Raw genomic sequence first — 12119 nt, forward strand, 5'->3', positions numbered from 1 at the left:
ACTGATAGCAGCGATCCTACCATTTACAATTTCATAAACTATGGTGTTCACTCCCTGGAACCATTCATAGAAAAGGGCAAACAGAAGCTTTTACCATGTAGAGAAAATACATTGTTAAGGGATATCAAAGAATTCAGTTATGTCAAATGAATTGAAAAAAATCCCAAAATATTAGAGATGCCAGTATTCACCCTGGCATTGCCTAAGCTTTTACTGCTATACTCTATCTATCTCAATGTTGTTTTAAAGCAATCTGCTCTCTGTCGGTAACTTAGGGGAGTTTATCTGCTTGGTTTCGTACTTTCAGCACAGTAAAGCTATCAAAATGAAAGAAGTAACACGATGTCCAGGACGTGGACATAACAATCAAACTGGTGCTGAACAGCCTCCATAGGTGCTACACAGATATTTGATTCCTGGCATATCAGTGCATCTGGCAGAAGTGGAAGGTTGCCATCATTGATGGGGACCACATGCACAGCACATCTTTGGGTATGTAGTAACATTTGAAAAGCAGAAATATGTTGGGTTCAGGAATCCTGTTGCCCAATCTAATCTTCACATGGGTCTTCCCCACTACAGGCAGGTTGTCTCAACCAAATAATATATTTTCTGCACTGGTCCAAATTCAAGCAAAGAGCTAGATTTGTCTTCCCTGCTGATAGACTGATAATCTCCTAAACCAGCATTTAACAATAGGGCTTTCATCACTTTTCAGATTTAAATCATGGTATTTTATGAATATGGGTTAACACTAGAGTCCACAGACAGTTTATCTCAAGGATAAGCTCCAAGACTCATCTCTCAGAATACTCCAGGTTTCCCAACTGAATTTGCAAACTCTATACTGCTCTGCAGCAAAGTAACATAATCATAACTCTGTCCCCAGGTTTTCAAAAAGAACACGGTGTTTTTAAGCTCACTGAAGAGCTTGGGAATCAGATGGTAATTTCCACAAGAACCCTTTAGCAGTGATTGCTGCAGCATAGCTGCATTTACAAGAGCTTTGAATAACTAGAGCTTTTAAATTTCACAGTCTGCATGAAAGTTTCTCTTCTCCAAAACATGCACATGTAAAAAGACAAAAATATAAAGAATGGAAAACTTTTGCTTCAGGCTTCCTCTTGGCTAAGGTGTGCCAATATTGATAGTTCATCTAGCAATATTATCTGCAGTTTGATAACTGCCTTCAATCTCAGGCCATTTGAAATAGCAAGAATAGCTACAAAAACCACAAAACATTATTTACTGGTAGATTTCAAAAACTATGTAAAAAGCATTGCACTTCTCAGAATGCTTAAGTACTGCACAATCACAGCATCAACCACTCTCCTTCAGATTTCTTAGTACCAGCTGGTACAGAGATAGATGGAAGCTATTGCCTTTCCTGTACACAGACACTCTGACAGCCCTTGATTCCTGACTTAAAATTGCTACACTGATCCCAACAGAAAAGCAGTTTCAAACTGTTTAGGCACCTATCCTCCATTGACCCAAGGACCTCTGAGATGTTCCAAGTCCTGGACAGACACCATTCCCACAACAGGTGCACAAGAATGTACTCATATCTATAACTAAAGAAAAACAAAAAAGTAACAAAACAAAACAAACTATACTCCTTTTCATTTTTATATTTTTTTCTTTTTTTTATTAGGAAGGGAAAAAAATTTGCATCAAAACCCCGATGAATTAGCAAACTTCAGTAAAAAATCAGAGGTTAAACTAAATACAGTCTCTAGAAACAAAAACACTTTTTAACTTCCTACTTATGACATGTCATTTCTATTAAAATTTATTACCTGAGTCATTTAAAAATTATTCTGGTACAGAGAATTATATAGAAATAGTCAAAACAAATACAAATATTTATTCACAAGAAAGAGATATACTGGACAGAACTAAAAGTAATAAGAGCACCTGTGTGAAATTTTTATAGAATTAGGGGTTTGTGCTTATGTTTTATATTGGCCATATATTTATATTTATTGAAACATCTATGAACACTTTGAAAAAGTTTGAATAAAAATGGGTAAACTTACAGTGCTGAACAAAAAATTAGTATCTAAGTTTTGATCCAAACTAGGAAAAGCCCAAGAAATTTCCAGGGGGTTTAAAGTACGAAAAAAAGTCCTGGTTTCTTTACTTTTCTCCACAGTGCTTAAATAGCTGGCCCACAAACCGAAAAGAAAAGAGAATTTTTTCATTGATAAAAACAGAAAATTACAGCAATGTCCTAAACTATTCCAACTCCTTCACTCATCATAAATTTCCCATCAGTAAAGGGAGAGTAGAAGCTAAAACCCACAGATACTTGGAAATTTACCATTACAATGAAAACCACCTACTCTGCTACCTCATGGCTGAGCATGGGTAAGTGGAGATGCATGGCAGGAAAAGCCTAAGGAATCCATGGAAGGCAGAAGGGGGTAGTTTACATTCCCCCTCTTCATAATAGCTTTCCTTCTGCATTGGATCACGAAAAGCCTGAAGCACATCAGCTACTGTGCTTCCAAACAACAATCATTTTACATGATTAGTCACAAGAACTTTCATTAACAAAGGATTAATTTTACAGAAGCAAGCATTAAAAGTTAGAAAATGTAAAACTAAGTACCCTGTGGAAAAAGAATGGCTTCTAGTGAACACATCCCATTATAGTCTCCAATGTAATTATATTATTTTTTGCACGTGCTGTCTCATTGTATATACAGGATAATGGAGCTCACCCTCAATCTTCAGTTTGCAGCCTCATGCTTTATTCAATATAGTCAATTCTTCAAAGCTTTGAAAACAGAATTAATAATTTCCTCATAGGCTTTTCTCTTGCACCAATTACAGTATTTCACAGAACACAACAAATATTAACAATTTCATTTTCTCAAAACCCCAAAGAAGCAGTATTATAGCCCATTTTCCATTGGGGAAGGGAGGTACAGAGATTAAACTAAGAAATTTTCATTAATCTAGGATGCTGAGGTTGAGGTGCCTGCATTATATGTAGTTTATTGGTCAAGCCACATCTTACACTCACCTCAGCAGCTGGTATCAATACTGAGCAACTCTGAGGTTTCAGTTTCTAGTAAAAGGAGGAGATGCAAGAGACACAACTCCAGTATGGAATATTCCCAGTAAGGGATGAGTAGTGACCACTTGAAAGCAAGCCAAGTATACAAGTTCATCTACTCAGCAAATTCCACAGCAGAGTCTGGTACAGAATCTAATTCTTCAGGAAAATAATTGTACCAATGCTCCAAATGCAATTCCCAGCTTGAAATTTCATCTTCAAAGTTGCTTCATACCACAGCTCTCCTGCTACACAATCCTGACACATCCATTGAACTTTTATCATCACTAAAATAGCATTCCATAAAAAGCCAGTGTGACTGTATACTTAGGAGATGCCCTAAAAATATACCAGTACCAAAACTGTTGCACTTTTGAATGCCTGTGACTTTTTAAAATTTAAGAATTTTTTTTTTATGTTATCATTTACATGTAATTTTCCTAAATTGAAAAAAAAAATGTCAAAACCAAATTCCACTATTACAGTTCTCTCCTGTGGTTCTCGTGGGTAACTTGGAAACCCTTTTTCAGACATTTCCTTCTTATACTACTATAAAAATAATGACAGGAATTGTCAGCATACCCCATGTAAGTGCTGTGCCTTAATACAATGGGTTTCCTGGATAGTTGCTGGTAGTAGCTACCATCTAGCCTAACTGGTCCGGGCCTCCACCACTTTCTTTTCCTTTCCAAAACTTTACCCCAGTCTCACTAGAAATTCGTGTGAGGATGGTGAAACATAGGCACAGGCTGTCCATAGAGGCTGGGGCTGCCCCATCCCTGGAAATGTTCAAGGCCAGGTTGAATGGGGCCGTGAGCAACCTGCTCTAGTGGTAGGTGAGCCTACCTACAGGAGGGAGGTTGGAATGAGATGATCTTCCAGGCTCTTTCCAACCCAAACATACGATTCTATGTCTCCCATTTAGCCAAACCAGCTTCCTGACCACATTATCACCCAGAATTAGGACCTCCTCGTAATTCAAGAAGTTCTCCTAAGACTTACAAAGCTTAAGCAGGGTCTTTTAGCTTTTTTTTCTTGCTCAAGCTCTTCCTCTCCACATCAGCCAGCATTAGACTTCTTTCCAGAATCTCAATCTCTCCCCTAACCCTCAATACCCTTTTCACTTCTTGGCTTCTCTCTGGGTCTTTGTCCAGCAGTTTGGTTCTCCCCAGAAAGCTTGTTTCTCTACAGATCTCTCTTGTATCCTTCATTTCCATTGTCATTCCACTGTTTCTTCTCTCACTTCCCTCTGCCAAAACACACAGTTTTTCTATCCTTAATTTTGAGCACAACTTCAACTAGTGGGCGCCTACTCTTCCCTTGTCACCAGCTTCTTGTCCCAGACAATTTGGATAGTCCCTATCTACCTGCCTACCTTCAGTTGACAATCTTTTCAGCCACTCATCAAGTCCCACTCAGTTTCCCTCCTTCCCAATTCAGTCCCACTCCTGTCACTGATACATCACCTGCCTTTTGTTCCTTCTACTTTGTCACAGCTTCTTCCTCCACATATCTTAAATGACAGGAGATCACCAGCAGCGCACACAACACTGAGTTCTCAGCTGTCAATACAGTGCCTGGCTTCATTCCTGCCTTGAGCAATCCATTTCAAGGAATATCTGCTCCCACCAGGGTTGGCATGTATGTAATTATTCACTGTAGAGGGAGTTTAAACAGTTCATTAGCACACAGGAGGTGCTAGCTTATGTAAAATAGACAAAGTCATCAGACTTCTACCTACTCAAAGAAAATTTAAACACTCTTCCCTGGTCATGATCAAGCTCCAGTGTTTCAGGAGAACATTTCTTTATTAAGTTGAACCAGGGAGAGACTTGTTGCCTTTTTATTCATTTTCTTGGGTTTTTTGGTTTGGGGGGGTTTTACTTTGTTTGTTCATTTTGGTTTTTTGGGGTTTTTTTATAAGTTACCAAGTAGTACACAAGAAAATTACATCAATTTTCTTAATCATGTGGCTTTGTTTTCTTTCCTGTCTTTGAGCTCAATAACATCTGATCTCTTCTGGATGAAATAAAAAAATTATCTCAGACTGATTACTAAAAAAAAAAAAAAAGGAAAAAACACAGTAATAGATGCTACTAATTCTAGTAAGTGACTTTTTACATCACATGTACTTGATTATAAGCACTTGGAAGCAGGACTCCATAAGGCAGAGCAGCTTGACAACCTTGATTATTGGAAAGTCCTACCAGCCTTCACAATAACTCTTCAAATCATTGTATGAAAACTCCATGGGAACTGCATTATGATCAGTGTAACAGAGCGGCTTAACACTACCTTGGTTCCACTAATTTCAGGTTTGCTTATGCAGATTAAAATTATTCTTCACAAAAAACTTTTTTATATTTTTCAACAAAGAATAATGATGGAATTGTGAATTTACACAGAACACAGTAAAGTCCAATGCAGAGTTTGATAACTTTCAGAAAAAATGTGAAAGGGAAGAGTATTTTTCTTTATGTTTCAAAAAAAAAAAAAACCTCACACACTGCTATTCCCTGATACTACTGCATCAAGAAGCAATACAGATACTTGGAAGGTGTTCCAAGCATATGATGACAAGAGAAATAAAAGTTGGAGCTGAAAATAAACAATTTGTTTGATGCAAAAGGATACACAAGTGGTGCCTTTGCAATATTTAGGAATCTGTCCTCCTTTCCAGGACTAATGGCATGTATCAACTCCACCCTTAAAATAGTTCAATCTAATTTGGATGCTATTATTTTTGAAAGGGAACTCTGCCATCAGTTCCCAATTAGTTTCTTGTTAGTTGTCAGTAGCCAAAAAAAAAAAAAAAAAAGTCAATCAATTAAATGTCAGGGCTTGTTCACAGATCTGCATAATGCAGTTGCAGGTCAGCATTGCAGTCACTGAGACAGTAATTGAGTAACTACATATAAACCACAGGGTTTATACAACTGTTATATTATACTGAAATCTGTGCACTGTAGATGCAAAGCTGGGGGTTTCCCTCTTTCCTGATTTCTCAGCCAGAAAACCACCAACCTGATGGATAACAATTTTCAGTTTTTTCTTCATTTATGCATTTTGTATTTCAGCTTGATGTCTAAGGACTTTTTCTTGAATTATGTTTAAAAGCTATTTAGAGACTTCATGAATTTGAAAGAAATTGCAACTAATTGAACTTCTAAGTTATTGAAAATTTGGAATATTGAAAGCAATCAGGATATGTAGTTACCAAGAGGCATAAGCAAAGCTCAGTGCTGAGGTAGATACTACTATGTACAAGTTGGGGAAACATGCTGGAAATATCACATCTGTTTTTGTCAGGCTGTACTGCCTCAAGAAAGGAAACATAGCAACTCTGTCTTGAACTTAAATGGTGGCAATATTTATAGCAGAACATCTTTTTGCTCTATGCTAGCAGAGTTCAGCAGAGCCAAGTTCTCCCTCTGAAATACTTGGCAATAGCACAGCTCAGACATTATATAATGCCAAAAGCACTTATGTAAGTGCTTCTCCTCAGAAATGCTACACAGCATAATAAGGATCCAAAATCCCATTGTCTAGGTAGATAATGAGAGTCAGAGCAAGTGAATGACTTGCCCTGGGACACTGCTGTGAGTCAAAAGTCAAAATCCACCTGTCTGGACCTTTAGTTTATAATTTTTACACTGATCTTTCTATCAGTTTAGTACCTAGTTGGTGTAAATAGAAAGATAACTCTTTGAGGAAAAAATAGAGTCAATTATCTCAAAATATTTTATTTTGTGGAAAGAGGAGAAGGGGTACTAAGACCGAGTTCTGACATAGTTCTTCTCTCCTCTTGCATTATACAAATTCAACTAAGAGCTGACTACATTTTGAAAAAGCCATGCCCTGTGAATGAACTCTTTTCATCTGTTATTTTTACACGCACAGCATTGCCCCAGGATGGTTAACCTATTTGAATTCATTCAAAAAGAATTAGCAAATTACTTGAAAACATAGGGCAATACTGGAATATACAAAGGTGACATCCCAGTCCTATTCCTAACAGCATATTTACCTAAAACATTTGATGGAGAACTTGCATTTTCCTAAGATTTTAACAGTAGAGTATGCAACATACACAAACCCAACCCTCAGCATCCTGATGGAATTTTTCTGTCAAGGAATCTATATGAGGAATTCCACTCACTTAGAAAAAGCACTCCCCAGCTGGACTCAATAGACCTTATTTGGTCTCACTATTGGAGCAGATTCACAAAAATAACTTCATCTCTCCACAGTCCTAACTTTTGTAAAAAATATCAGTTGCTACATTCTTTCAAAAATTGTACCAAATAGCAGCTCCAACATGATACTGCACTCAACATGTACACACTGAGTTGTGAAATATTTTCGAACTTATATCCTTTGAAGTTATTTTGGAAACAGCCAAATGGATTAAGACAAACATTTAAGACAGAGAGACAGCTTTCATGAAAAATATTGGTAACTCGCTCATTATTCTTTATCAACTGTTTCAATTTTCATAAAAACTTCACTGCTTTATTGACAGTGCTAATATAATTACTGAATAGGTAGCAAAGACACAATTTTTTTTATGATTTTGGAGCTACATAGTTTACCAGCTCTTAATCTAGTGTTGAAAAACATCTGATCATAAAAATGTGTGAGTGCATGTTAGAGCAAAATTAATTTGCTGAATCCTTGCTCCATCTTACTGTCAAACCAGAGCTATATAACTGAAAGGGGCTTAACTATTCATTACAATCTAGCTCTAAAACACTTTAGAACTGAAATACAGTGTTATTTCTCTCTGCACTGAAAATATTATTTATTTTTAGAATATTGATATTTTGCATGGAACACTCAGTACATGCATTAACTCCACATCTTAAGGAAAATCAGTCTCTGAAGACAGAATTGTGCCTCTTGCTGTATAAAAGTACATGTGACAGCCTTGAGAATCAACAGCTGAGGCACAAACCCTAAATAGGCTGAGCTGATTATTACTAATTAGAGGCCAGGACGTGCCTACACTGAGACACAATCTGTACCAAAATTCAACTTCAACAACTCAATTCAGCAATACAAATAAATCCAATGTCTTTGAATAAAACTTTTCCATTGATTGGATTTCACAAAAATTCAGCCCACGAGAAGTTGTTTTTTCACTATGTGTAGTTACAATTCTCATAAAAGTAATTATTTAAAATAATTTTTAACTGCAAAGATTACCAGAATGTTTTCAGAATATCTAATTAGAAAAAAAACTAATTGAGCTATTGAATTTCTTATTAGAAGTTACAATTATATTCTAACAACTGCATTTTCATTTTCCTGTGTTTCCAATAGAAGGGAGAATATTTTTAATTTTATACTTGACATCTTATTAAACTATTCACTTTTTTCTGAAGTACTTTAAAAAATTTTTAAAAACTCATTTAAAAAAGTGATTAATAAAAAATAAACTTTAATGTTATATGCACATCTCATATATTTATAGACTACCCAGAGCTGGAAGGGACCAACAAGGACCATCGAGTCCAACTTCCTGCCCTGCACAGCACCATCCCAAAGAATCACACCTGTGCCCAAAAGGGATGTCCAAACTCTGTCAGGCTCAGTGCTGTGACCACTTCCCTGGGGAGCCTGTCCCAGTGCCCAACCACCCTCTGATAAAGAGCCCTTTTCTAATACCCCACCTAAACCCTGACACAGCTTCAGGCCATTCCTATGGGTCCTGTCACTGGTCACTACAGAGAAGAGATCAGTGCCTGCCCCCTCCTCCTCCCCTCCTGAGGAAGCTGTAACTGCAATGAGATCTCCTTCAGTCTCCTCCAGGCTGAACAGACCAAGTGACCTCAGCTGCTCCTCAAATGCCTTCCCCCAAGGCCCTTCACCATCTTCATTGGCCTCCTAGATCTGAGACAGAGTTTTGACAAACTCAAAACACTTCCTCAATAAAGAATCTTTTTTTAAGTTGCTGGGCCAAATCACTGGGGCTGATTTTTCAGAAGCTTCCAGGAAAATTATTTTCTTCTTATTTTCACCTTCTTTTTGCCATAAAGAGTAGTTCAGCTGTTTGCAACACCAAGAATAAAAAAGAAATACATCTTAAAGTGTTGACCTGGTTCATTGCAGAACAAATGGGAGATCCTTTTGTGAAGAAGAAAGCTGTGTAAACCAGTGATAGCAGCTACCACAATAACTTGTAAAATATTTCAACTATATTTAATTATTGAGTATTTCAATTATATTTCATTTCAGTAGCTCCATATATTGCTGTACATCATCTCAATAAAATATGGACCTTCTAAACTCAGAAATCCAATGTACCTACATTAGATATCCCAAAATTTTGTACGAAGTTTTAATATATATGATAGTGTTGTTAACCAATGAACACTCACACAGATTCTAAACATCCCAATCATGAAATTTGGAAACTATTTAAACTATTTATTTTTTCTGTAATCACTTATTTTCATCTAAGCAAATTTTTAAACTCCTATTCCACTACTGAAATGAACAAAAATTAGATTAGACATATATCACACTTTCCAGACCTTCAGTATATTGTTTTGCAAAATATTATTTAAGAAAACAGTTTAAGAAACTTAAGTTTTACATTTAGGAAGTGGAAATGTATGCCAGATTTTACTGTAAAACTTTAACTTTTTTTTCTGTAGAAGAAGCACTGTATGGATAATTTTATAAAACTTACCAAATACCTTTCTGAAGAGACACTGACTAAAATCAGATCATCTCCAACGCGCACTTTTTCTCCTTCTGATCGTTGTTTGGAAGCAGGATGTATGGTCCACCAGCAAGCCTCACCTAATGTCAATATTGAGTAACAGCAAAGAATGAAATGAGAAAGAAAGGACCCAATGTTACTGATGTTACTATAACACTTATTTCAGTCTTAAAAGTTCTGATCCAGTTTTCACTGGGCTAAACCAAGTGGTTCTTGTGTTTTCCATAACTAGTATCATTCCTGCATCACCTTGTTTGAAACTCAGCTCTAAATAATGCACATAAGCAAAAGAGTAACTGGAACAGTCAGTCTGGAACAGTGACTCCAGAGCTGAATAAGGTGATGGCTCTCTGTGCTCCCTAGGCAACCTGGTCCAGGCCGCTTTTGCTAAACAATTCCCTGTCACCTTCAGTACAGATTCTGGAAAAGATATTGAAGAATATTCTACTGAGAATTTGGACAAATAGAGCAACCCATAACTAAGGGCAATGAAAATAAGCATTTACATACCACTTAAAGTAATATTTGAAAGATCATATTAATCCGAATTCAAATATGTTCTTCAACTTTTACTGACTGTTAGTGCTTCTAACCCCCCAGAACATGTGCAAATACTGAACTCACAAATTCTGTTTCCATGATAAATCTTGTTTTAAGATGGGCTTCTTTAACTGAAACCATGCTATTCAGAAAAGAACTCTGATCTGTGAACTGTTAAGTTGTTGCAGCTGTTATTTTTACTACTTCTATCTAAAGCAAAGCTTTAAAAATCAAGCAAATAAATTAACTACGTAATTCTTAGACTTCATTTTTAGACAGAGTATTCTTCATTATATAGTCTTTTAATCTAGTGGTTACCTGTTGTGTCTTCTTGCAATCCTACATCAAATGCCAGCTTATCCATTGACGATCGAGATGTAGAGAGACAGCACAGGTACTACCAAAGGAAAAAAGCATACATTACTTGTTCTGCTTTCTTCTAATAATATGAAAAGCCATCAACCTACTAACATGGGATTAAATATTGTTAGATTATCCCCATTAGTTATTACCAAGAACATGTATGCTGATAAACTGAAGTGCACTCAAGGAGTCTTGACAAAAATATGTATTCTAAAATAACATCTCAGTCTACTCAGGTTATCTTTTCACTGAGACGGGAGTACTAAGAGTGGAAATAATGGAGTTAGTTGCATCAGATTTCAGCTCCATGAAGCCTCACTTTTGGGTAAGGAGTTTGGAACCTGTATAATTCATTAGGAAATTTCCAGCTAAGACTTCTGTCCAAAATACATGTAAGAAGCAATCTCCTTTTCCACTCAGTTTCTAACATGCTCAGGTTGACAGCAAGGTGCAAGCTGTACATGCAGTCACAGCTTATGCAATATGGAAAATCAAAAGGGAAAGAAATGAAAACTCACAAACTCAGACTGATGAACTAGGGATTCAGCACTAGGGGAGCCAGGCTTAGTTTTGGCATTTACCCAGACGCAACCAGTTTGGTTTTGTAATTCTAAGCACTTACCCTTCATAAAGGTTTCTAGGAACCACAGTAAAATGCCTCAGATGTGAGTAATTCTCCAGATATCAGTAAATGGCAATATTCTGGGCACTTTCAAACATAACTTTTATATAAAAAAGAAATCACTGCTGCTCCCAGCTGATGTAACACAGTTACATACCATGCCACTGTAGGAATGGCGCAGCAAGATTGCATGCCCGTAGAGCAGTGTTCGATGTCCACCACCTTGTGCAGACTGAAAGGCAAAGAGAAATTATATACTGGTATGCTTTAATAAAATGGAGCCTTTTGAGAAAGAAAGAAAGAAAGAAAGATGAGAGAACGCTGTGTACTTTGAGCCATGTTTGGTAAAAAATACATTCTAGAAACTCGAATCTTTTTTTCCTTGTGCTGAAAGTAGGTGGCCTATAAGAGCAGCTTAGATGTGTGCCATATTACCCTCTACAAACTCAGCTATTGTTAAATGTCTTCATATTCACCCATTTTCCCTACAAATTATATCCTTTCGAGACAAATGGTATGAAGATGGAGATTTTTCAATATTCTCCTTATTTTACCAGAGAGTAATGTGGTCTTCAATACATTGAAGACCATCAACCTGCAAATTGCTTTGTCCCACACTGCTTTAATACTACCAGAGAGAATTCTTTATCTTCTAGGATAAGTAAATGTTCAGACATCCAAGCTAACTCAACAGTATTTGGGGGTTCTGAAAATTCAGAATCACATCCAAGTAATTTTTCCTCATGAGAAACAGCATAAATCTTGAGTAAAAGAAAATTAAAGTAATAAAATTCACTTTTATT

At 36.6% G+C, this 12119-nt stretch overlaps 1 protein-coding gene across 6 annotated transcripts in view; it reads right to left on the minus strand.

Moving 5' to 3' along the window:
• The window catches only part of RYR2 (ryanodine receptor 2), a 377699-nt gene that overhangs the window by 210332 nt on the left and 155248 nt on the right, over positions 1–12119 (minus strand). For all 6 annotated transcript variants that reach the window (XM_084203478.1, XM_084203479.1, XM_084203477.1 and 3 more), the window contains 3 exons: positions 11474–11548; positions 10650–10728; positions 9759–9871 (listed from right to left, as the gene is read on the minus strand). In XM_084203478.1, the coding sequence (XP_084059604.1) occupies positions 9759–9871; positions 10650–10728; positions 11474–11548 (267 nt within the window). The remainder of the gene's footprint in view (positions 1–9758; positions 9872–10649; positions 10729–11473; positions 11549–12119) is intronic.

This window comes from Fringilla coelebs (assembly GCF_963513975.1).
Source record: "Fringilla coelebs genome assembly, chromosome: 3".
In the NCBI taxonomy this organism is placed as follows: Eukaryota; Metazoa; Chordata; class Aves; order Passeriformes; family Fringillidae; genus Fringilla; species Fringilla coelebs.